Genomic DNA, 23,748 nt, shown 5'->3' with positions numbered 1-23,748 from the left:
TTGACTCGGATTGTCTGGCACTTTAGGCTTTCCAGGTAGACCAATCCCTAAAGGGGTTATCCATTGAACAAAAAAGCATTTTTAAAACAGCTCAAAATGGTGAACAAAATTAAACAATGTATACTTGCCTCACCTATCCCTAACTCGCCTTTCCAACGCTGCTCAGTCTCTACAGCACGTCATGCTGCTTAGATGATCCCATAGGAGAACCAAGGAGGCGCTGAACACCGAGCCATCAGATCATCTCAGACAGATTTGGCTTTGAACAAAATTCTGCAACTTGCTATGTGTGGATCTACATAGAAAAGTCAGGATCTAAACAGAGAGCAAAATTATTTATAAAAAAATAGTTACAAAAGTAATTTTTATTTCAAAATCTATGAATTCCAGTAAAATAAAAAACTCCCCTTAAATGATTAGACAGACTTTAAGTCTCTAGATTATAGTAAGTGTATCGTAGCAGTAGAGTACTGTTCTATGTTTTCATTTGGTAGAAGCCGGACAACCTAAGTGATACTTTTTGACTAACAGGATGGATTGCATATGCAAGATTTCAGGTTTTAGGTGAATTCCGGAGCCATTCAGGAGACATCACCGTTGTTAGAGACCTAACTTGCCGTGCATCCTTAATCTATTCAAGTAGTAAAAGCCTAAAATGGACCAATTTGCTTGAAAATGCAGGTTTCAGTATAGCACATACTGTATTGTAATCACCATCATAATTGGTCTTTTAAAAAAACCTCTCATGAGCATTGTCTTCCCCTAACTTTACTATTTTGTAAAATAAAAAAAAAATACCAAATGTAGATTTTAATAAATACGTATTTAAGGCTATTTTAACACTTGGCATTGTGGCTTTGTTTCGTGTTGGGAGCCATAATTCCTTCCTTTGTGCGATGGGTCCCACCGATGCTCGATGATCCCATTGACTTATCATGAAGTCCATCCAGTTTCATAATGATGTCCATTTTTTGTTTAATAGAAAATATGTTTTTCCTGTCAAATACACCAGAATCGCCAATGGCGGATGTAAAGAAAGCCTAATTCATGACTAAAAATTCAGCATCAAAAAGAACACGTAAATAGAAAAAAACATAATTAATGTGCTTTTCTACTTGAAGAACCATGAAGTTTCTTGTTTATGCTGATAGTATTGTAGTAGACGTCAATAAATGAACAGTTAAGCTTTATGCTTAGTAAATAGCTACAATACTAAAAGGCACATTAACCTCTAATCATATTCTAACAGTTCATTAAACCGGCCTTTTCTGAGATGTTCTTTGTCTGTACTTTATCTCTTTATTCTTCAGCACAAGGTAGGATAATCTGTGTGCTATCTAGCCTTGGCCTCCTCTGGGACACATAGCAGCCTTTGCTCATCCTTCTTTGTCTGCAAACTAGTCAGCCGTGGGGATATTTTATTGCATTGTTCACTGCTTTTCTTAAATCGCATATGAAAAACAGCAATATTCCCATCCACTATGCTTTTTGGCAAACCTGATACCACATCACCAAATGGTGGTGCTCTAGCTTTCCAGAGTTCATACTATAAAATCTGGTCATTTCAAGGACGACAGAGAGAGAAAAATGTGGGAATTCAAACTGACAAGAATGTTCATTTCCTTGACAACAGGACTCAATTTAACACCTGGATTTATGATTCACTACATGGACACAATTCACACCTCCACCAGACGGACTAAAGATAACAAAACATTCCCACAGCCTCTCTATTTGCAACAAAAAGACTTAAATTGATTTCCTTGGCTTATCATTAAGAGACATCACCCCTTACACCTCATGAACAAATGTCCTGCTGTAATATCTCTTAAATGGTATCACTCCGAGAATACTTTTGTCCTTTTTGGGCTTAAAAGTATTTACATACTATAAAAACTAAAATTTCTAGACAGTTGGGCAGTAAATCAGTACAACAAGGGTTAAATACATTTGAGGTTACATCATAGCTTCTCAAACTTCATCTTGGGCCTCACCAGTAAAAGTATGGTGGCATTAGGACCTCAGTAGCAGGAAAAGAGGTGCCAGGAAGGCGGCTCCTCTCCTGCGATTACATTGCAATCATCTGTGCGCCCCAACTTCTCCTTACCCTCTCTTCTGCCTTACTGGTTGTCTGAGGAAGGTCCAATGACTGATAACGTTTTTTTTAAAGTGTAACATAATGTGGTAAAACTTTTATCTACAAATGATTCGGGGCTGGAAATCTTTGCACATCTACAACTAGCAGGCAGGATCCGCTCTCCTTCCTGTATCGGTGACTCGTTTTTGTTCAAGATTATTGTACTTGATTTTTGCTATGCATACCCCTATCACATGTAAAGCGCCATGGAATAAATGGTACTATTATAATGAATAATAATAACTAGTCCAGAGTACTGTGATTTACTCCTGTAAGGCATTCTTTACAGATGTATTCATGATGATGAGGTTTTTGGAAAATTATGAAAAAAATATTGTGACTGCATCGTGTGAACATGCCCTAATAGTTGAGAAGCAATGCTAAGATTGCGCTAACATATACACATAATAGTTATAGGCCCATAGAAACTCCTAGAATCCCTGTTTTCTTGCCGAAAATGCCATCAATGATACAGAACCACACATATAACTGTGAAACTGATACTGTTTAGAGATCTATTTCTGATCTGGAGCCTTTCTTTTCCTGTTCGGCACTTTTCTTGTGGATTAGTTTGAAAATATATTAACGCTATATTCTTTGTGACAGAATAATAACAGCATAATTTATGAAAACATTTTTCCACGTCAAAGGTTTTTTCAAAGCTCCCCCTATGTTACATGCTCACTTCTAGGTTCAGGTACGGCGAGACAGGTTTGATGATTTCTTTGGAATCCTGTGGGAACCGTTATTCAGGGCGACTATAGGCTGCAGCATCTCTCAGGCACATGATAGATTCAATTGCCGACCAGACACATTTGACAAGAGTCTTTTTCAACAGTTTAACAGTGGAATTTAATCTGAAGCACGGCCAGTGCAGTTCAGAGATATTACAACCACAATCTTCATTACAGTACAGTCTGAGTTTCTTGAGCAACCGGCTCCAATAACAATACAGTAGTTTCTTCACAAGGCACAGTATTACAGTCTCTTCAGTAGCATAATTCAGCATAGATTAGATCTCTTAGCAGCACACTTCTGTACATACACAGCCACAGACTTTTCCTTCACAAGGAGACAATAGTACACAGCATTCTTTATCCTGCATGGAGATGGAGGGGGGAGGGTTTGATGAGGGAGATGATCCCTGTGACACAATTCCTTCCAGTCCTTATCTTACTGCCAAATAATACTCTGCACTGTTAGTTCAGGGAGTCTATCTGACCTGTGTTTAGTTTCTCTCCTGATCTGAATCCTGTTCAGTTGCCTTCTGTCAGATCCAGATAACACACCACCTTTCTCTTCGACTTCAGCCAGACTACAATAACAAGTTCCCCACAATCCCCCTGGGGCTCTGCTAAAACCCTCCCGGTCTCCTATGACTGTGTTAACCCCTCTAGTTGCTGGATGCTTCTGAAGCACAACACTTCCTGTTTCCTGTGCTTGTGTTATTTGTAACCGTTGCTGGATGCTTTTGAAGCAGCAGCACTACTTCTGCATGTCACACCTAAAAGGAATCAGTCAGCAGGTTTTTGCTATGTCACCTGACAGCAGCATGAAGTAGGGACAGAGACCCTGATTCCTGCGATGTATCCCTTAGTTTATAGGCTGCAGCAGTTGTGATAGAATCACAGTTTTCCCTGTTGCAGATTTAGCAGAGTTTAGAATGCTTAGCTGTGTATAACCTTGTCCACACCACTGATTATCAGCTTTCCATGTACAATGTATAGTGACAGAGAGCTTCTAATAACTGGTGTGGCGTGGTTGGACCAGAAGGCACGAGACACCTAGTCCTCTAGTGATAATCTCCTGCTGATAAAACACTGTATTAAAAAAGCAAAACACAGCCCAGTAAGTGATACATTGCTGGAATCCGGGTCTCTTTGCCTACATCATGGTGCTCTCAGATTACATAGCAAAAACCTGCAGACAGATTCCCTCTAATAAACTTTCAATTGCATGCCCACTATATGGTGCTTTGTTTCCACAAGTTGCTCCTTCCTTGCTTTCTGCCTCTGCAGCTCTGGTTTCTTCTATTCATGGGTTGTAACAGGCGGTTTTATGCTATGCACCTTCCTGCAGTGTTCGTCTATTGTCTGGCTATGTATATAGGGTACATGAACAACCACTGAATATAAATGTTATAACATTAGTCTACCAAGAATACGAGGCATTAATATCCCTCCAAGTTCCATATGGGGCATCAGTGCTGTGACCCTTACAGGCAGAGCCCCAATAAAATAAGCAATAAAATAAATCTCTATCACAACCCGTATATTTCATTTATCTGGATTTATTTAAATGCAGCCTTCTTGTACAGTATTGAGCACTCCAGCCCTGCTGTGTCTATGTGCTGACCTCTAAGTTACAGCTGTTAAATGGCAACATTTAAAGGGGTTTTCCATTATTATTTGACCCCATTTCACAAGTTCTAACTCTTTCCAACAATCACTTTTTTAATGATACATTTTTATTACTTGCACTGCTTCTATGAGCACATCTCTGTGTGGGTCATTGTCAGTCCGTCTGTTTCTGGACTGTCAATCATTAAGTCGGCTCTGCCCCATCAGTGACGTCCTCTTCTCCTTTCATCCAAATCTCGTGCCCAAATCGGAAGTAACAGAGCAGGAGGCAGGTACGATATGACTGTATGACAACAAAGGGGTATGTGACCCACACAGAGATGCGCTCAAAGAAGCAGCTAAGGTAATAAAAGTATATTATAAAACTGATTGTTAGGCAGAGTTAAGACTTATGAATGAAAAAGAGTCAAATTGTAGTGGAAAACCCACTATAATATCAAAATCCTGAACCATTTCTGAATTATTCAGTCATGGTGTATGTGGAATTATCTGGGTGACACTTTATTTTTGAAGCCTGTAAGAGAAATGATGTTTGTATTTCTCCGCTTGATTGCAGATAACTACATTACCAGAGACATGAAAACAATACTGTGCTGGATAAAAAGTCCATTCTTCCTGCACAGAGCAAATGGCTGGATTACCATTACCTGGCAGAGTGAAAGGGATGCTGTAAACTGAAACACCTAGTAACAGGCAACAACGAGTAAAATGACATAGATTATATTACCCTTTTTTTTGTCGTCCACCATGTGAACCATTCTAGCTTTTATTCTAGTGACTTCAGCATAAGAGAAGAAGCTAGTGTTTGTTAGGAAGTGTATGGCATGGATACTATAGGACAAAATTGTAATTAAAACTTATTTCCTAAGTTAAAGTTATTGGTAAATTTAGAAATCCTATACATAATATCATGTTTTTGCTAGTAAATATATCTTTATTTTCCATTTTGTTTGACAGACCCCCATGGGTTGCCTTTTTAGGGCTGTCATTCAACCACTGATGTCTGCAGTGCCGACAGGTATACTAGAACAAGCGCGCTGAATTCTAAAGGGTGTAAGGCTATCATGTGGCTAGCAGAACCCTAAAGGTGAAGGGAAGCATTACCATCATTTTACATTAGAAGATGGCTACTTATGTATATCTTTCATAAACTCTACATTATGTTATTCATATTTCTGAAGGTGAGGTTTCACTAGGTTATGATGTCTGTTAACTGCAGCTCATCACCATTTTAAAGGGACTCTGTCAGCACAGAATGACTGTTCGATCCAAGTACAGGCGCTCGGTTCATCATGGCAGCCAATCATTTAAAACCTACTTGTTTTCCCTCTATCTTTACCCTCCTATCTTCTTTGATTGACAGCTCTGGCTTCATAGAGCCAGAGAAGGGAGGAGATGGATGGAAAAAAATTAGGTGGAAAGGTGCACTTATATTTTTGGCCATGCCTTTGTGCACCGAGTGCCTATTCTTGGCTTGAACGGTCATTCTGTGCTGACAGTTTTTTTATGTGGATGGGACTGAATTTGACCCATAGAGACATAGCACATATATAAAGATTGTGCTGTTTTTCAAACTCCTTTTGTATTTAGAAAAACCAATGTTATTTTCAAGGAAAATATTTTTATCTTATTTTGCCTAGTATAGTTCTATAATGAATTAGAAATGTAGGACCAGCAGAAGTTAAACGTTCTTGCGAATGAACAGAAAGGAACGGGCCAAGGTACAAAATGGAAAGAATACTTTGGAGTTCAGGTCCTGCTCTTGAGGTCATAAGCTCCCACTGCTAAACATCTGCTCCACCAACTGTAAAGCCTCAGGGCATGCAGAGAATTCTGCAAGTCTGTCCTGAGAGACTCCCCTTACAGTGTCCTCTATGGCTTCGCATTCGCTGCATCAGACCTCTGCCCGAGAAATTCTGGACCAATAAGTAATTTTCTGCCAGCTTGACATTGGTACCATTTTAACCCAAAGATTTGAATTCTAGGTTTTCATGCAAGGTTGGCATGTCATACACAACCTGATATACCTGTGATGTTATGGGAGGTTATCCTTCTTCTTTCATTTGTAGCCTGACGTTCTGAGCACAATGTAATAAGCCAACCAACCTGACATATTAGGATCTCTAGTAGAATTGAAAGCTTCATGTTTAGAGGGAAATGGATGCCTAGAATGCTGGACATTTCTGTCACTTTGAATTCAAACCATGTCAGGCAAAAATAAATATTTTTTTTCTTCAATATACACCTAAAAACTCATTATAATGATAAAATATCCAGTCTACCAAGCTCCTATTTCATAGCAGGGGGAGCTGAGCAGATTAATATATGGTCTCTGGGAAAATATTCAGTTTGACTTCATGATTGAAATCCCTGCTAATTGTATGTTTTGGAGTCCAGTGGGCGGTCCTGTCCCGTGATTGACACCACATATGATCTTGTGCGAATGTTCATACAAGAAATGCTGCCAATCAATAAGTTAACCATTATATTGAATATTTTATCAAGTGTATAGATTAATTTGTTCAGATCATCCTGGTCTATAACATGCTGCAAGCAGAAAGGACTGCATTTTCAACATGTCAAGTTTAACTAGCTAGAGCAAGAACTATATGTGACGTTCCAACAGTCACCAGTACAGAGAATTCGATTCATTGGACCCTGGTCCAGCAGCCATGTCAGTAGTCCGTAGCCAGACTGGTGCCCTGCAAACCGCCTGCTATCTGCTGGAATTCCCAGGACCTCTTCTAATATGTGGACCTGGTGCAATCTCTTTGTTGCCGTGTGACAAATACATGAAGTCGTGCTGGCCTACTAATCAGAAGAGGCGCCGGGGATGCTGGTGGGTAGGAGGTGACTGGTGGACCAGGGTCCTGCATACGTTTCGCTCATCTCTAGTCTCCAGTGTTGTAAATAATGTTACAAATCTTGATATCGTGGTAATCCTTCAGTGAGATAAATTCCATATTGGTACTGATGTATTAAGCTTAATAAAAGCACTGATTCAGATGCAACGTCTCGACTCTATATGCACAGCAGACCTGAAATAACCGATGACCTACTTCACTCTAAAATCTGTAGGCTGCTATGATAAATTTAGTAGGGTCAACGGTTAGAGAAGATAAAAATCTTGAAAAAACTGAGAGATGACTTGCTGAAGTTTGCTCAAAATGAAGTGTCCCATTTATGGTTTAATTGAAGAAGCAGAGATCAGGATGTGATGCCAGAATATTGAGGTGAGCTAGTGTCTGAAGCAGGTCAGGTCGCTGAAATCCAGCCAAACTGGCATTGCTGAGTTGTCACATTGTCAGGGATATTAAGCTCTTGCTAAGACGTGATCGCTCTTGAGTAGATATATAATTGCCGTTCCCTAGCACACTGTCTTGTGAATTATTGGTGCTGTACACTTGAGTGCACTGGTACAAATTACTGCAGCCTCCCATTAGGTACAAATAGCTGATTATACAGTGCTCTCGCTTTATATTGCCAGCTTACAGCATCCTCACTGTGACATTTAAGGGTGTTCACTCTTACTGTTCATTCATGTGCTGCACTGAATCTGTTGGGAAGAGGGTGATGCGAAGAATAGGACTTGATATAGGCTTTCTAAAGAAGGAAACTTCTATAACTTAAAGTTATCCATTAAGAAACATACAATTAGAAAGCCATGAATAGAAAGGACCAGTCTGACGAGCATCCCCCAGGACAGTGTTACCCATCATTTACGTCCTGATATAGTGTGCTGGCCACCTTAGATAAACCCTAATAGACTGCAGCTTATTGAGATGAAAGCTCCATCAGTATTTGCAGAACCTTTTAGTTCTTATCTAATAATAATTTTCTATGTTGTACTTAAATAAAAGTACTGATAAAAATGTATTCCAATATTTTGTCATCAGCACTTTTTTTTGGTCATTAGATGCCATTCCCATTTTTGTAAAGTGGCATTAACAACTTAGTGGTTTCACAAAGTCCATATCAGTCAGCACCATTTTACTGACCCGCTGGCCCACCATGTGCTGCTTCATGGGGCCTCTATAAGCGTTGTACTCTTCATTGAATCGATGAGAAGGTTCTTCTGTGAAATGATATAACAAGCATGGAACACTCCCGAATCTGAGAAAACAAGCTCTTTAGGCTAAATTGAGACGAACCTCTAAAAAAAAACATCCAATTTTCATCCAGAAAAAAATGGATGCTTTTTTCATCTGTATTGTAATTTGTATGCTATCTATATGTCCGTTTTTTTACATCTCTATAGCAACAATTATTATATATCAATAGTTAATAAAATGCTTTCCTATGTTAATAAAGACAGTGTTATTAAAGAAAGCTGAAAAAAACAAACCAAAAAAGGAGCGCCAGCCGACGAGCACAGTAGGTCCACACGGGGACTAGGGGAGTTGAAGGATTGAGGCTCCACTTACTTAATAGGGGAGAGTGTTGTTAAAGGGAAACTATCAGGTCCGACAATGCTATTAATCTGCAGATATATAGTTAATCTGCAAGTTAAATGGAATCTGTCAGCAGGTTTTTGATATGTGTTCTGAGAGCAGCATAATGTGGTAGCTGAAACCCTGATTCCAACAATGTATCACTTGGTTTACTAGGTGCAGCAGTTATGACAGAATCAGTTTTCTCTACTGCAGATGTAGCAGAGCTTTGAATGCTGAGCCCTGTATAACACTCCCACACCACTGTATGTCAGCTTTCTCTGTACCATGTATATTGACAGCTGCTAATAAGTGGTAGGGTGTTGATGGACCTGCAAGCACTGAGTAGCTAGTCAGATAGTGATAATCTCCTTCTGATTAAAGACTGAATTTATTGAAACATAAATACACAGCCCAGTAAGTGACACATCTCTGGAATCAGGGTCTCAGCTCCTACATCATGCTCTGTCAGATTACATAGTCAAAATATTCTGACAGATTGCCATTAATAGCATTATGAAGGTGTCCGGCCGCAGTACTGCAAGTGCAGCACCCTGGAGAAAATGAATTTTATTTCTTCCGGGACACACCCACTTGAGCCATGCAGGCGTGGCTTCAGTCAGACTTCAGCAGTGACTGTAAGTGTGCCCTGGCACTGATTGACAGCTGCATCTGTAGTGCATCAATGCAGAGCCAGCTATCAGTCAGTGCTGCTTCGTGCTGACATCCATCACACACTGTGTGCTGTGAGCGTTGACTGAGCCCACCTGCTTGACTGACAGCTGACTGGTCCCTGGAGGAATAAAGTTAATTTTCTCCTGGGTGCTGCACTTTCAGTACTCTTTGACCGGGCGCCATCATAATGCTATTAACCTGCAGATTAACCCCATATCTGCAGGCTAATTACGTTATCCGACATATAGGTGCACTTTAACACTGATGAACGCCACTCTACTCCTTGATGGTGCATATGGAGGAAATCAAGAAATGAACTTAAAATATTCCCAGTACTCATCTAGATTCCATATAATGTGCTATTAATTTCAGCATAAGACAGCCCATCTGTTGATAAAAGTTTGGGATGAGCTGAAACGTGTCATAACTGCTTTTGAAGCTCATCAAGAGAATGCCAAGAGTGTGCAAAGCAGTCATCAAAGCAAGAGGTGGCTACTTTGAAGAACCTAGAATATAAGACATATTTTCAGTTGTTTCACACTTTTTTGTTAAGTATATAATTCCACATGTGTTAATTCATAGTTTTGATGCCTTCAGTGTGAATGTACAATTTTCAAAGTCATGAAAATACAGAAAAATCTTTAAATGAGGTGTGTCCAAACTTTTGGTCTGAACTGTAGGTTGTCCACCTAATTGTAAAATCAATAGATTATTAGTATGCTGTGATTAAAAAGGCTGCGTTCACACGTTGCGGTCAAGTTGTGCTTTTTTGCTGCAGTCATGGCAAAAAAATGGTGCCATTTTGTCACAATTTTCAAAAGCATGGAAGAAACTGGTTTTACCGCGATTGCTGCAGAGTGTGAACACAGCCTAGCAAAGCAGGAACAATGCAGGATTAGCACATTCTGAAGAGTTAATGACAAATTGATGCCGGTTACTTCAGTTCTTGGGTGAGGTTGTAGTTATGATTTATTTTACTAAGTCAAACAGACATTTAAAGAATCCTTTTCTAACTTGAGTATTGATGTAACACGATCTAGTCAGAGATTTTTCAAGTAAATACTGTAAATCATACTTTAATATGCATAATGGAAAAATCCCCATTGAGTTAGCGTTGCAGTGGAAGTTTCCATAGTCTCTGGTGGATATTCCAAATCCATCTCTGGTGCATTCTCTTTTTAATACATGGAAAGCTGAAAAGGTGTCCTTAACGCAGGGCTGTGGAGTCGTAAGCCAAACCTCTGACTCCGACTCTTCAATTACCCTGACTCCACGACTCCAACTCCGACTCCACAGCACGGCCTCAGTACTGAGCATGTACATAAAGTGCAGCACAGATTCATCTGACCTAAAAGCCGAGAGCCTTAGATCAGGAACAGAACAGACATTTATAGGACATTTCATAACTTTCCTAAATTCTTATAAAAATATTTACAGCACATCCTGCATTGCACTACTGTACCCAATTTATTATATATTTTAGGAGTTGAAGTTGGTCCCTTTTATACCGACTACGACTCCGACTTCACAGCCCTGCCTTAAAGAGGACCTTTTACTTGATTTTTTTAATTGGTGCTAATCCACTGATTCTGGAACAGTTTTTTTCTTTTTCTTCTGTGCCCCTCCATTTCAAAGTTGTACCTCTTTCCCCGAGAAAAAGGGTGCACATTTTCCAAATTTTCCCTTCAGCCAACTGGGAGTAGGGCATTTGCTTTTCTCCTCTGTTGCTAGCCCGTCAAGACCCAGTCATGCCCCCACAGAGAAGTTGTGTGGCATACGTCCAGTTGGTTGAAGGAAAATTCTGTGTCTTGATTAGCAGGCGGCATAACTTTGGAACAGAGGGGCACAGAAGAAAAGGAAAAAACATTCCAGAATCAGTGAAGCAGCTCCAATTTGAAGAGGTACTTGGTATTAATTACAAAATCCAATGAAAGGTCTTCTTTAACTCACATTGACTTATATACGAAATTGCATCTACTCAAATGCATTATAGTCTGAATATAATTTTTTTGTGTGGTACAACTGTCCCATTAACATCATACACAGCACAGTGGCTCAGTGGTTAGGAGCCCTGGGGTCTTCGGATTTGATATGTTTTCCTTGTGTTTGTGTGGGTTTCCTCTACATACTCTGGTTTCCTCCCACTCACCAAAAGTCATACTGATAGGGAATTGTGAGCTCCAGTGAGTCTGTAAAGTGCTCTGGAATATGTTGAAGCTATAAAATAAGGATAATAGTGTGTGTGTATAGGTAATTTTTTTAGGATCTACACATGTGAATTAAATTGGTTTCTGATCGTTAATCCCTTTGATGTGGCTATTAGTAATCACCACAGCGTCTTAAGTTAACAGAGGAAGGGGACGCCGCCCCGTACTCCCCTCTCCTCCATTTTACTATAAGTACCTGATTGTTAGGCTTTTCAGTGATCTACATTGCTCTCCCAAAAATACAACAATATTTTTTTTAAATAAATCACCATAAAGAGATACATTTCATATTGTCACAATTGTAATGTAGCAAACCCAGTTTGCCTGGAATTTTTATCTTACCTGCTTAACCATTTATGTAAGAGATGCTTACAAAATTGTTGAACCAATGGATGCGAAGAGAACTGGTTAGATATGCAGTTGTGCGACACGTGTGCAGATTATACACCTCTTACCTGTCGAACATAAGCTAGAAGAGTGCATTTTGTTTGGCCATGTATGTGGCCATGGATACTTTTTATCTAAAACATATACTTGGGGTGTAGCTCATAAATTTGGTTTTAATAAAGCCTAACCCCCTGTTTTACAAGCCTCTGATGACAGTTTGCATCTAATTATAATACCATCCTGCAGAGTCCTTTATTATAAAATCATGGCTCTCTTTTTTGGTTTCCTTCATATTTTATTGATGTTTTCAATATCAGACACATAAAAAGCTCTTTGGTTCACAAATTCTTTTTTTTCTTTTAGAACAGATATCTTTGAACAAAGAATGTTAATGCTGGACGGGATGCCGGCAGCAAGAGTCAAAACCGAACTATTGGAAACTGAGCAAGTGGTAAGCTGAATTACTACATGAGCTGCCTTGTTTCAATCCGCTCAGTAACAGGAAAAAAAATAAATTTCTTGAAGGTATCAATTAGTTGTCAGCATATGTTTATTAATGTTTGACTGCTGGAGTCTGTTTCTTATGGGTAAGACAAAATTCATGTTTTTTCTCTCATTCTAGAAATTGTTTTCATCCACTTTTGGTTCTTTTTTTGTTCATTTTTACCATCCATTTTTCTCTTGTGTGAAAATTACTGCCGGAGGTTTCCCAGGCTTCTTCAAGGGCAAGTTAAGATTGAAAATCAGACCAAACTCAGACATGCCATCCGTCTGCAAAAAAAAATAAATGTAAGGGGTATACCAGCAAGCCCTATGCCTAGGCCAAGGCATTTAGCTACAGACTGAGCGCAGTACATTAAGTCTTCATTTCCCAGGGGAAGGAAACTTTAGCTACAGCTCTAGAGTATTGTAGCATTATTTAATTTGGTTGACATTTTGAATTATCACTATGTTTTTCAATAAATGCTGTTGTAGATGTCCATAGACATTTAAAATAATGACACCTGTCTGTAATTTGGCTGAGAGCTCGTGCACACGACCGTATTTTACGGGCCAATGTGGTTTAATGAGGCAGCACGCAGGATTTTCCTCCAAAAATGAGATGACATTCACCTATTCTAGTCTTTGGGTGTGAGGAAAAAATCGGATGCCATACGGAGCCACATTATAAATTTTTTTCGGATAAATTGCAATTCTGTAACCTAGGAAATGTAAATGGTCTTGTAAATGATTACTAGCTGGATGACAAGTGAGAAAAAAAATGGTTCCACTTTTCTGGGTGCAACTCTGAATGATTTTTTTTCTACGCTCGTCTAGCCTAAGGCCACGTTCACACGTTCAGTATTTGGTGAGTATTTTCACATCAATATTTGTAAGCCAAAACCAGGAGTGGGTGAAAAATGAAGAAGTGCTGACGTTTTTCTATTTTTCTATTATACTTTTCCTCTGATTGTTTTGGCTTACAAATACTTATGTGAAATACTGACCAAATACGGAACGTAGCCTAACGGGAAGCTATCAACAGAAAATGATTTATTGCTTTAGAAAGATTACAACCAAACACCATTTGGTTTACCCTGTGATTTAACCTTGCACCGATGAAAATTTACTGATTAAATGTAGCAGGAGCAGGTCTGGTCACAGACGAAGGACCAGAAAGAAGCAGTTCTTTACTGATTCTATCTCTCCTTTGTTGGCTACATATTGCTCAGCGAGTGCTATGCAGCAAACAGAAGCATCTGTAGGACCTAACTGTCCCCTGATTGCAGTGTCTTTGCCGATATAGCAGAGCTCCTAGCGGATCCAGATCAGCTCTGCCAGTGATACCCGGCACATCAGGTGGCTATATTCCTCTGTAACTGGGGCTCCTAAGGATGCCCCAGTTACGGAAGAAAGAAAAAGAACAATCAAAGGAAAAAATGTTCCCCAGAGATATTTTATAATCACATGGAGAACAAATTGTGTAAAAAAAAAAAAATAAATAATAAAATAAAAATAAAAATAAATAATAAATTAAAAAATAAAGTCCTCAATAAAAAAAAATCTACAATAATACAAAAAAAAAAGTTTGCTTGTTTTTTTCTACGGTGTTGTAGAAAATACATTGTATTCCATATTTTGTATCTATATGACCATAATGACCATAGAGACTTTAACTGGTTATTTGTTGTGAAATGTGTACAGTAAAAAAATGTGAAAAAATAAAATAAAATAAAAAAAATAGAATAAAACAAAAAGAACTCTATGTAATGTGTAAAATTAATATGTAACTGAAACAGTGAAAAAAATAATACTATTTGTCCCACAGTAAACAAAGCCTCATACTGCCACGTCAATGAAAAAAAAAACTAAAAAATTATGATTTCTGCAAAGAAGAGAGACGAAAATGAAAAACATTAAGGCCTATTAAGGCATGGTCAATAAGGAGTTTAATCTGGTTATGTTAAAAAAAAATTGAATTTTTTTTCTTTTCATATTACAATCTGTATTAAAATGTAAAAAATAGACATTTTGGAATTTTTACACTGACCACTGGGAAATTTTCAGTCTCTAACTTCCTGTTGTTTCAGGAAACAACATACTGTATGTACATTAGCCACAATGAATATACACTGTTCAAAAAAATAAAGGGAACACTCAAATAAAACATCCTAGATCTGAATGAATGAAATATTCTCATTGAATACTTTGTTCTGTACAACAAAATCACGCAAAAATCATCAATGGAAATCCAATTTATTAACCAATGGAGGCCTGGATTTGGAGTCACCCCCAAAATTAAAGTGGAAAAACACACTACAGGCTGATCCAACTTTGATGTAATGTCCTTAAAACAAGTCAAAATGAGTCTCAGTATTGTGTGTGGCCTCAACGTGCCTGTATGACCTCCCTACAATGCCTGGGCATGCTCCTGATGAGGTTGCGGATGGTCTCCTGTGGGATTTCCTCCCAGACCTGGACTAAAGCATCCGCCAACTCCTGGACAGTCTGTGGTGAAACGTGACGTTGGTGGATGGAGCGAGACATGATGTCCCAGATGTGCTCAATCGGATTCAGGTCTGGGGAACGGGTGGGCCAGTCCATAGCTTCAATGCCTTTATCTTGCAGGAACTGCTGACACACTCCAGCCACATAAGGTCTGGCATTGTCCTGCATTAGGAGGAACCCAGGGCCAACTGCACCAGCATATGGTCTCACAAGGGGTCTGAGGATCTCATCTCGGTACCTAATGGGAGTCAGGCTACCTCTGGTGAACACATGGAGGGCTGTGCGGCCCTCCAAAGAAATGCCACCCCACACCATTACTGACCCACTGCCAAATAGATCATGCTGAAGGATGTTGCAGGCAGAAGATCGCTATCCACCGCATCTCCAGACTCTGTCACATCTGTCACATGTGCTCAGTGTGAACCTGCTTTCATCTGTGAAGAGCACAGGGCGCCAGTGGCGACTTTGCCAATTCTGGTGTTCTGTGGCAAATGCCAAGCATCCTGGACAGTATTGGGCTGTGAGCACAACCCCCATCTGTGGACATCGGGCCCTCATGCCACACTCATGGAGTCGGTTTCTTACCGTTTGTGCAGACACATGCACATTTGTGGCCTACTGGAGGTCATTTTGCAGGACTCTGGCAGTGCTCCTCCTCTTCCTCCTTGCACAAAGGTGGAGGTAGCAGTCCTCCTGCTGGGTTGTTACCCTCCTACGGCCCCCTCCACGTCTCCTGGTGTACTGGCCTGTCTCCTGGTAGCGCCTCCAGCCCCTGGACACTACGCTGACAGACACAACAAACCTTCTTGCCACAGCTTGCATTGATGTGCCATCCTGGATGAGCTGCACTACCTGAGCAACTTCTGTGGGTTGTAGAGTCTGTCTCATGCTACCACGAGTGTGAAAGCACAACGAACATTCAACAGTGACCAAAACATCAGCCAGAAAGCATTGGTACTGAGATGTGGTCTGTGGTCCCCACCTGCAGAACCACTCCTTTATTAAGGGTGTCTTGATAATTGCCAATAATTTCCATCTATTGTCTGTTCCATTTGCACAACAGCATGTGAAATTGATTGTCAGTCAGTGTTGCTTCCTAAGTGGACAGTTTGATTTCACAGAAGTTTGATTTACTTGGAGTTATATTCTGTTGTTTTAGTGTTCCCTTTATTTTTTTTGAGCAGTGTACATCGACCCTATCTTTTGCATTGAAGCATTTGATGAGCAGGTGGAAAGGTCATTGTGAAGGGAGGGGGGGCAAAGTCAACTGTTACATCGCCTGTTGGAAATGCTTGATCCTGTGTTTTCAGCTGTGTATAGAGTGGTAACCTGACATTGTTATCCTGCCTCTGATGATAAGAAGCCTGCTGAAAACTTTTGAGGCTAGTGCAAAATTTGGACTAATGTGAAAATTGCAAGTTTACTAATAAACTAATAGAAAATCAGCTAATAAAATTACACAAAAAGCTGATTTAAACAATAGATCATTTTCTGATGATAACTTTACCTTAACCCTTTAGAGCAAATGGGGAATATTATAGAAACTTTATATTCTACAGCTAAATAATTTTACTATAACTGCAAAAATGTTATCAAATAAGGTTTGAAACTAGAAAACTGTGGCTTTTTTAATGAAACGGCTTGACTTTTGTCCACATGCACGATCTTGTATAGCAGCAAGCCTTGTTGTATAGGACTTAGCTGCAATACCTTACCTGGCCTAACTATTAGAGTAGCGCTATTTGTGGGGAAAATAGCAGAGCCTATTTCTAGTCTCAACAACCTCCATATTATCAAACAACTAACAATGTGAAGACATAGGGGCCGATTCATTAAGACTTGTGTTGTCCATACCAGTCTTAATAAAGGGCTTGAAGGAGGATACTTCTCCAAATTCATTAAGTTGCACACGCCACTTAATAAATTTGGTGCACCTTCTCAGTTGCGTGTGCCTCCGTGTGACTCGCAAGAAATGTGACTCCAGTCCCTTTTGATGAATTTGACAGGTGGGTGTGACCATGCCTTTCCCTGCCCCTTCCCCAGCTCTGACAATTTTGGCAGAGTTGCTCTAAACTGGTGTGAAAACTGAAAGTTCCAAAATTTTTGTGCAAATCTGAAAAATTGCAACTTTTTTGTTTAAGGAGCTCAAAGTGTTTTAGTAGTATTCTGGTGAAAACACTTTAAGATGCCCCTCCCCCATCATAGACTGTAAATGCCATTTATTATAATGCACAAAAACTACCTATTTAATTTACAGTAATGTAGAAATTTAAGGGGAAAATGGAAACATATAGGACTCATTTGCACAGAAATATTTACTTGTGCATAGCTCTATTTTACAGAACTGGGAACAATTTATTTTAGGCGAATTTTCCAATTGGAACAAAGTCTTTTATCCTCTTGTTTGTTTTTAATCGTTTTTTTGGCAAAGCAAAGTTGCAAAGTAGTGTGAAAAATACAACACATGCGGCTAAAACTTTGCAATGAAAATTTAAGAAAACTTGTGAGGCTGCAATGGGTGGGTGTCTTCTAGTGGGTATATACAAGGTTTGCGCCCTGATTCAAATAATGCCTCTGGGGTGAGGGGTAAAAATATAGTGGTGACTATTTTTCCTCCATATCACCGATGGATACAGGGACAAGTAAAAACCATTCTGCTTTCTGATGGCTTCATCAAACAGCCCCTGATATCACAGTTACCTGTAAGTGGGCAGTGAGAAATGGGAGGAGTGGAATAGTGCAGTTGACCGGTGTCACTCTTGTGTGTCCAGGTTTTGAGTAAACTTGCATATAGCTCTGTAGTTATGTATTCTTACTTTTTGTTTGTATTTTTTTCATCTAATCTATGAGTATGTGGTTAGTTCTCAATATAAGGCTATGTATATACGCAGCCTTTTTGCTGCATTTTTTTTCTGCAGCTAAAACCTGCTGTCTTGGCAGTAAAAATGCTGCATTCAAAACATTCCATTTTTCACTGCATTTTTGACTAGCTTTTAGCAACATTTTTTGGATGCGGATAACGTGTGTGCTTTGTCTACAGTACATGTTTAACCCCTTCATGGCAATTGATGAACATGTATGTCATATGTTGGGTCCCTGATTTTAGTTTGCGAGCCCGCATCTTTCCCGGCTGATGATGGTTGATTTAATCAGTCATCATCTGCCTCGATCAGCGTCAGGGGCCCACCGCTGTTTAACCTGTTAAATGCCGCTGTCAATCCCTGACAGCGGCATTTAACATGAACCGGCAGAGGGGCGCATCATTCCACGCGCCCGTGACATGATTGCAGGGCACCGATGGATTGCCATGACAGCTGAGGGTCTATTGAAGACCTCCTTGCTTGTCATGACGGTTCTCCTGTGAAAGCCATGCTTTAGCTGGCAATCCTGGGAGATTGTGATTTTCACAATACATAGTGCTGATGTACTGCTATGGATAGTACAAGGGATTGGATTATCGCAGCTTCAAGACCCGTAAGGAGACTAACAAATACAGTAAAAAGTGATTGTTAATGCCATGGGGCAATGTGCTTCTGATAATGGTGGTTTTTAATGTTTTTTTTATCATAAAACATCGCATCTGAGGACCAAACGTTTTGCTTGTTCGTTAGGTGATTGCTGGCCTGTCTAGACCGGCCGATATTGGGGAACGAGCATTCTGAAAACTCGTTCCCCACATATTGGCTTGTCTCAATGGTCTTGTGGGTTTCATAATGCTTGTTTTACCATTCTATAATCTACTTTCTGGTTAAATGATATCTGAAAAAATAGTTTTATTGATGTCCTTAAAAAAGTTACAAATAATATTTCCCTGGTAACATTTGGATATCTTTCTGAACAAATGTACAAGGTCATCCTGGTAGGAATCTACGTATTGGTATAGTCTTTACAGCCACTGATTTTATTGAATTTCATCCATAATCCATAATGGTAATTAAAGGCATTACCTATCTATATGTGCTGCTCAGAGGTGACCAAGGTAACTTTGTATTAGAGTAACGGAGCATAAAGGATTGTTTGCCAATAACCCATTTTTTCCCTTTTATAGCGGGCTAACGATAACTCCACAAATCGAGCTCTCTTTGCTGTTTTCAAAGCTCCTAGCTATCTATATGGAAAGTGATGGTGTGGCAGGTTTTCACTGTAAGTTCAAACTCACATATCCGTGTGCCACCTTCTAAATGTGAACTGCAACAAACGGACTGGCCATGGGTCTCCTGACTTGAAGCTGATCGTCTCATATATGCTTATGGGGCTGTTGCATTTGTGTTAGGGAACCCACAGCCAGTATATGCATTGCTATCCGTACTCAAGATGGATTCACACGTTCCATGTTTTTCAGCCAGGGAGCGAGCATTTTAAGGTGGTGTAGCTAAAGTCATGGGAGATAAGTCATGAAAGTAAAAAAAGAGGAAAGTTGGTTAACAAATTTAGGTTGTGGCTACACAGTAACTTTGGCTTTGACACAGCTTTTGTGGCCAAAGATCAGCATGTGCCACTGGTGCATCATGGGAAGAAAGACTAGAATCAATGGGATGAAACTGAATGGGACAAGATACAGATTAGATATTAGAAAAAACTTTTTGACAGTGAGGGTGATCAATGAAGTGGATTAATGGATAATCCATGGAATGGATTAATGGGTGGAACAGGCTGCCACGAGAGGTGGTGAGTTCTCCTTCAATGGAAGTCTTCAAACAGAGGCTGGACAGACATCTGTCTGAGAAGATGGTTTAGTGAATCCTGCATTGAGCAGGGGGTTGGACACAATAATCCTAGAGGTCCCCTCCAACTCTAACATTCTATGTTTGGCGTAATGCAAGTGGATGGGGTCGGATTCCACAGAGTATTTTGATATAGACAAGTAAGTCGCAAAAAATCCAACCAGGGCTGACTCTTGCAACTACCTTACGGGGCACAATGCGATCCCATTCATTTGCATTATGCTGCAATGTAGTAGTGTCACAGCCAAAGTTGCTGTGTAGCCCCAACTTTAAAGTGGTTATCTAGAACTATATTAATGTTTTACTGTTGGCCTAAGAACTAACAGGCAGGTAGTTGCTAACTACTTGCCTGTTGTGCCCAGCTTCAATCTTTGCTGGCACAGAGCGTTCACTGACCACTCCTGCCAGCAGTTCTGCTGCTTCTGCTGGCATCTCGTCATCAGAGCAGTGGCTTCTCTTCCGTTCTGCTCTGTTGACGGGTCATACTGACGATGACATGCTGATTGACAGCCGGCTCTCCGCAGCATAACTGCGGGAACCTGGCTGTCAATCAGAATAATATCAGCAGTCACGCCCCGTCTACAGAACGGTGAGAAGAAGAACTGATCTGTTGACATGGAGTAGCTGAATCGCCGGCAGGAGTGGTCCATGACCGCTTTGAACAGGCGGGTAGTTGCTAACCAGTTGGCAACTACCGGCCTGTTAGTTTTTTAGCTCATAATAAAAAAAATATTTAGTACTGGATAACCCCTTTAAGGTTAAATGTTACTAAGATGTATAATGTCAGGTCAGACATACAAATACTTAAGAAGATGGATAACAAGTTTGTACTTCTTTGCCCTCCGAGGTAATTGAACTTATATGCTGGGCATTAATGTGCCGCTAGGAAGGATAGAAATGAGGATCACGCATACATAATCAGGTTATTTTCATCACGGTTGTGTAGCGTAAAGTATTTCATTGTGGTACTTTAAAGAGGCGACTTAACTGTGCCTGAGTTGCTATTTATTACAAGCGGAAATAAGTGTTTTAATAAGCCATTATTTAAAGCTGACTGCCTTGATGAGTTTCTCTCTCGCCCTATTAGACTACACATATTAGAAAATTCCAAATAATCTCCTCAGTAAAAAAGGCCCATCTATTTCAATTTTCTGTGCTGTAAATATGTATTTAAGTATGCACAGTAGCTGGTATCCTGATGTACCACTGAGTAAGCTCATTACACAGTACCATCTATTGAATATGATGGGGACGTAGGAAGAAGAGTTATGTTATCTTACAAATAATAAGGAACGAATGTACCAGAACATAACCGAATTAGGATTATTGATCGGGTTCTATAGAAAAGATTTGCATAAACAGAAATGATGTTTGATGGAATAATAGAATGTAGTAAGATGGTGGTAATTCTGTAGAAGAATTAAAAAAAATGAATTTAAGGAATGTATTGCAGGCATGATTTACTATAAGTTTAAGTATTGGGCAGATACTACCTTAAAGATGACATGATAAAGTAGTCATTTACTTTAACTCCTTAAAGGGAACCTTTCACGTCCGATAACATTATTTAACTGCAGATATAGGGTTAATCTGCAGATAAACAGTGTTAGAAAGTGCAGCTCCTGGGAGAAAATCAACTTTATTCGTCCCTGGAGCCACCAGCTTTCAGTGAGAGGGACGGCCAGAGCAGCTCTAGTCACAGCACTGTGAGCGGCAGCTGGAAGCATGCCCCAGCACTTTGACTGACAGCCGACTGCAGTGCTATCGGCCAAAGTACTGAGGCATGCTTACATCCACCGCTTGATATCTGTAGTATCTCCAGCTGCTCCTCTGTGACTGAAAGCCAGCTGCTTCTGCAAAAATTAAACTTAATTTTCTAGATGGAGCTGTGCTTAGTAATGCTATTTACCTGCAGATGAACCCTATACCTGCAAGTAAACAGCGTTATTCAGCATGACAGATTCCCTTTAAAGGCCCAGCCATATTTAGGTTTTTGGGCTTTGATCTTTCCTTCTTCCAAGAAGGAATTTTAGATTTTGGTCTATATAGTCATATGAGGGCTTGTTTTTTGACATGTTGTCATTTTGATTGACACCATTTACTTTACCAATGAATGTGTTGAAAAATGAAAGTGGGTGAAATAAAGAAATGCTATTTGCCGTTGTTTATTGGCATTCACTCTGACGTAAAAATTACCCGCCAATGTTATTTTCCAGTTCAGTGCAATATCAAATCTTGTGTAGTTTTGGGGTTCACACAATGTTTTGATCGCTATTTATTGCATTTTTTTAGGTGGAGATGCTAGGACCAAAGTAAGGCCGTTTACCCCATTTCCTAATTAATTTTAGATTTTCATTGATTGGACTTTTACTGATGTTGCAATGCTAAGTATGTTCGTTTTATTTTTTAATTTTTTTTATTTTCAGATGAGGAAAGTGAGGGTGATTTGAATTTTTGAGATTGTTATTATTTAATTAGTTTTATTTTTTTAGTTCCCTAGGAGACTTCATCTGGTTATTGTTTGATCGCTTGTACTATAAATTGCAATACTTTGATATTGAAGTACAATACAGACCAAAAGTTTGGACACACCTCATTTAACATTTTTTTCTGTATTTTCATGACAATGAAAATTGTACATTCACACTGAAAGCATCAAAACTATAAATTAACACATGTGGAATTATATACTTAACAAAAAAGTGTGAAACAACTGAAAATATGTCTTATATTCTAGGCTCTTCAAAGTAGCCACCTTTTGCTTTGATGACTGCTTTGCACACTCTTGGCATTCTCTTGATGAGCTTCAAGAGGTAGTCACCGGAAATGGTCTTCCAACAATCTTGAAGGCGTTCCCAGAGATGCTTAGCACTTGTTGGCCCTTTTGCCTTCACTCTGCGGTCCAGCTCACCCCAAACCTTCTCGATTGGATTCAGGTCTGGTGACTGTGGAGGCCAGGTCTTCTGGCGTAGCACCCCATCACTCTCCTTCTTGGTCAAATAGCCCTTACACAGCCTGGAGGTGTGTTTGGGGTCATTGTCCTGTTGAAAAATAAATGATGGTCCAACTAAACGCAAACCGGATGGAATAGCATGCCGCTGCAAGATGCTGTGGTAGCCATGCTGGTTCAGTATGCCTTCAATTTTGAATAAATCCCCAACAGTGTCACCAGCAAAGCACCCCCACACCATCACACCTACTCCTCCATGCTTCTCGGTGGGAACCAGGCATGTAGAGTCCATCCGTTCACCTTTTCTGCGTCGCACAAAGACACGGTGGTTGGAACCAAAGATCTCAAATTTGGACTCCTCCGACCAAAGCACAGATTTCCACTGGTCTAATGTCCATTCCTTGTGTTCTGTAGCCCAAACAAGTCTCTTCTGCTTGTTGCCTGTCCTTAGCAGTGGTTTCCTAGCAGCTATTTTACCATAAAGGCCTGCTGCACAAAGTCTCCTCTTAACAGTTGTTGTAGAGATGTGTCTGCTGCTAGAACTCTGTGTGGCATTGACCTGGTCTCTAATCTGAGCTGCTGTTAACCTGCGATTTCTGAGACTGGTGACTCGGATAAACTTATCCTCAGACGCAGAGGTGACTCTTGGTCTTCCTTTCCTGGGGCGGTCCTCATGTGAGCCAGTTTCTTTGTAGCGCTTGATGGTTTTTGCAACTGCTCTTGGGGACACATTCAAAGTTTGCCCAATTTTTTTGGACTGACTGACCTTCATTTCTTAAAGTAATGATGGCCACTCGTTTTTCTTAGCTGCTTTTTTCTTGCCATAATACAAATTCTAACAGTCTATTCAGTAGGACTATCAGCTGTGAATCCACCTGACTTCTGCACAA

The 23,748-nt window shown here is 39.9% G+C and overlaps 1 protein-coding gene across 3 annotated transcripts in view; it reads left to right on the top strand.

The window, feature by feature from the left end:
* KLF12 (KLF transcription factor 12) overlaps positions 1-23,748 on the top strand; it is a 248,115-nt gene that overhangs the window by 125,625 nt on the left and 98,742 nt on the right. For 2 of the 3 annotated variants that reach the window (XM_073663972.1, XM_073663970.1), the window contains exon 2: positions 12,560-12,647. In XM_073663972.1, the coding sequence (XP_073520073.1) occupies positions 12,582-12,647 (66 nt within the window). In that variant the 5' untranslated portion in view covers positions 12,560-12,581. The remainder of the gene's footprint in view (positions 1-12,559; positions 12,648-23,748) is intronic. The other variant, XM_073663971.1, reaches the window with a different exon arrangement.

The sequence above is a fragment of the Phyllobates terribilis genome, unplaced genomic scaffold (assembly GCF_046119375.1).
Source record: "Phyllobates terribilis strain yellow unplaced genomic scaffold, ASM4611937v1 Scaffold_2__4_contigs__length_985480577, whole genome shotgun sequence".
In the NCBI taxonomy this organism is placed as follows: domain Eukaryota; kingdom Metazoa; phylum Chordata; class Amphibia; order Anura; family Dendrobatidae; genus Phyllobates; species Phyllobates terribilis.
Note: the sequence above shows the minus strand (reverse complement) of the source record. Positions and strands in the feature narration are given on the sequence as shown.